The 1551-nt window shown below is 43.3% G+C and overlaps 1 protein-coding gene across 1 annotated transcript; it reads left to right on the top strand.

Moving 5' to 3' along the window:
- The first annotated feature begins 609 nt into the window (after positions 1-609).
- On the top strand, positions 610-1551 carry LOC100337787 (olfactory receptor 4C6-like). Its single transcript, XM_008272769.4, has one exon. The coding sequence runs from the start codon at positions 610-612 to the stop codon at positions 1549-1551; it is 942 nt and encodes a 313-aa protein (XP_008270991.2).

Raw genomic sequence — 1551 nt, 5'->3', positions numbered from 1 at the left:
TAAAATATTTTAAAGAATTAAATGCTTGGTGGTGACATTTAAAAATTTGGACATCTAAAAAGCTTGTGGAAAATAGGTATTATGAAAAACTATGCATGGCTTTCAAACCTATATGCACCCAAATGAACTTACATAGTAATTCCATTTTTATAAGTGTTTTAAAATAATTTTATTTATTTTACTTATTTGAAAGGCAGAGAGGGAGACATAGAGATAGAGAGAATATCCCAATCATTGGTTCCCTCCCCAAATGCACTCAAAAGCCAGCCAAAGCCAAGATACAGGACTAATTCAATTGGTGTCTTCCACATGAGTGGCAGGGACTCAACTACTTGAGCCAGCACTGCTTGCTCTAAGGGTGTGCATTAAAATGAAAATGGGAGCAGAGCTCAGATATGATGCACACAGACATTCCAAAATGGGATGTGGACTCCCAAGTGGTGCCTAGAACACCATGCCAAATGCCTGTCCTTTCACAAACTTCATGAACTACCCTTATATGTTGCCCTAATGTCCCTGGAGTACAGGAAGATAATAACCACTACTGATCAATAATGTCTTTTCAGGTTTCTCAAAACCTCAGCAGGAACTCATATTAACATCAAATAAATGGAAAACCAAAACAATGTGACAGAATTCATCCTTTTGGGACTTACAGAGAACATGCAGCTGCGGAAAATGTGTTCTGCTGTGTTTCTGGTCATGTATGTGGCCACAGTGCTGGGAAATGTACTCATTGTGGTAACTATCATCTCAAGTCAAAGCCTGAGGTCACCTATGTATTTTTTCCTTACTTTCTTATCCCTCATGGACGTCACCTACTCTTCTGTCATCGCCCCCAAGATGATTGTGGACTCTTTCTCTGAGAGCACCACCATCTCCCTTGTAGGCTGCATGACCCAGCTCTTCGCAGAGCATTTCTTCGGTGGTGTGGGGATCATCCTTCTCACGGTGATGGCCTACGACCGCTATGTGGCCATCTGTAAGCCCCTGCACTACACCGCCATCATGAGTTCTCGAGTGTGCTGCCTGATGGTCGGAGGCGCTTGGGTGGGAGGATCCATACACGCCACAATACAACTTCTCTTCATGTACCAAATCCCCTTCTGTGGTCCCAATATCATAGACCACTTTATATGTGATTTGTTTCAGTTACTGACACTTGCCTGCGTGGACACTCACACTCTGGGGCTCTTAGTTATCTTCAACAGTGGAGTGATGTGTACAGCCATCTTTCTTATCCTTACTGCCTCCTACATGGTCATTCTCTGCTCCCTGAACTCTTACAGCTCTGAAGGGCAGCGCAAAGCCCTCTCCACCTGTTGTTCCCACCTCACAGTGGTCGTGTTGTTCTTTGTCCCTTGTATTTTCTTATACATGAGGCCTGTGGCTGTTTATCCCATAGACAAGGCAATGGCTGTGTCTGATTCAATCATCACACCCATGTTAAACCCCTTGATCTACACACTGAGAAATGCAGAGGTGAAAAATGCCATGAGGAAATTTTGCAGGAAACGAAAGATTTTAGTTGGTGAGTGGCTGTTATTCTGA

The sequence above is a fragment of the Oryctolagus cuniculus genome, chromosome 1 (genome assembly GCF_964237555.1).
Source record: "Oryctolagus cuniculus chromosome 1, mOryCun1.1, whole genome shotgun sequence".
In the NCBI taxonomy this organism is placed as follows: Eukaryota; Metazoa; Chordata; class Mammalia; order Lagomorpha; family Leporidae; genus Oryctolagus; species Oryctolagus cuniculus.
Note: the sequence above shows the minus strand (reverse complement) of the source record. Positions and strands in the feature narration are given on the sequence as shown.

Bases quoted from the DNA above. Each gene is read 5' to 3' on its own strand.
- LOC100337787 (XM_008272769.4), top strand. From the start codon at position 610: ATGGAAAACCAAAACAATGTGACAGAATTCATCCTTTTGGGACTTACA.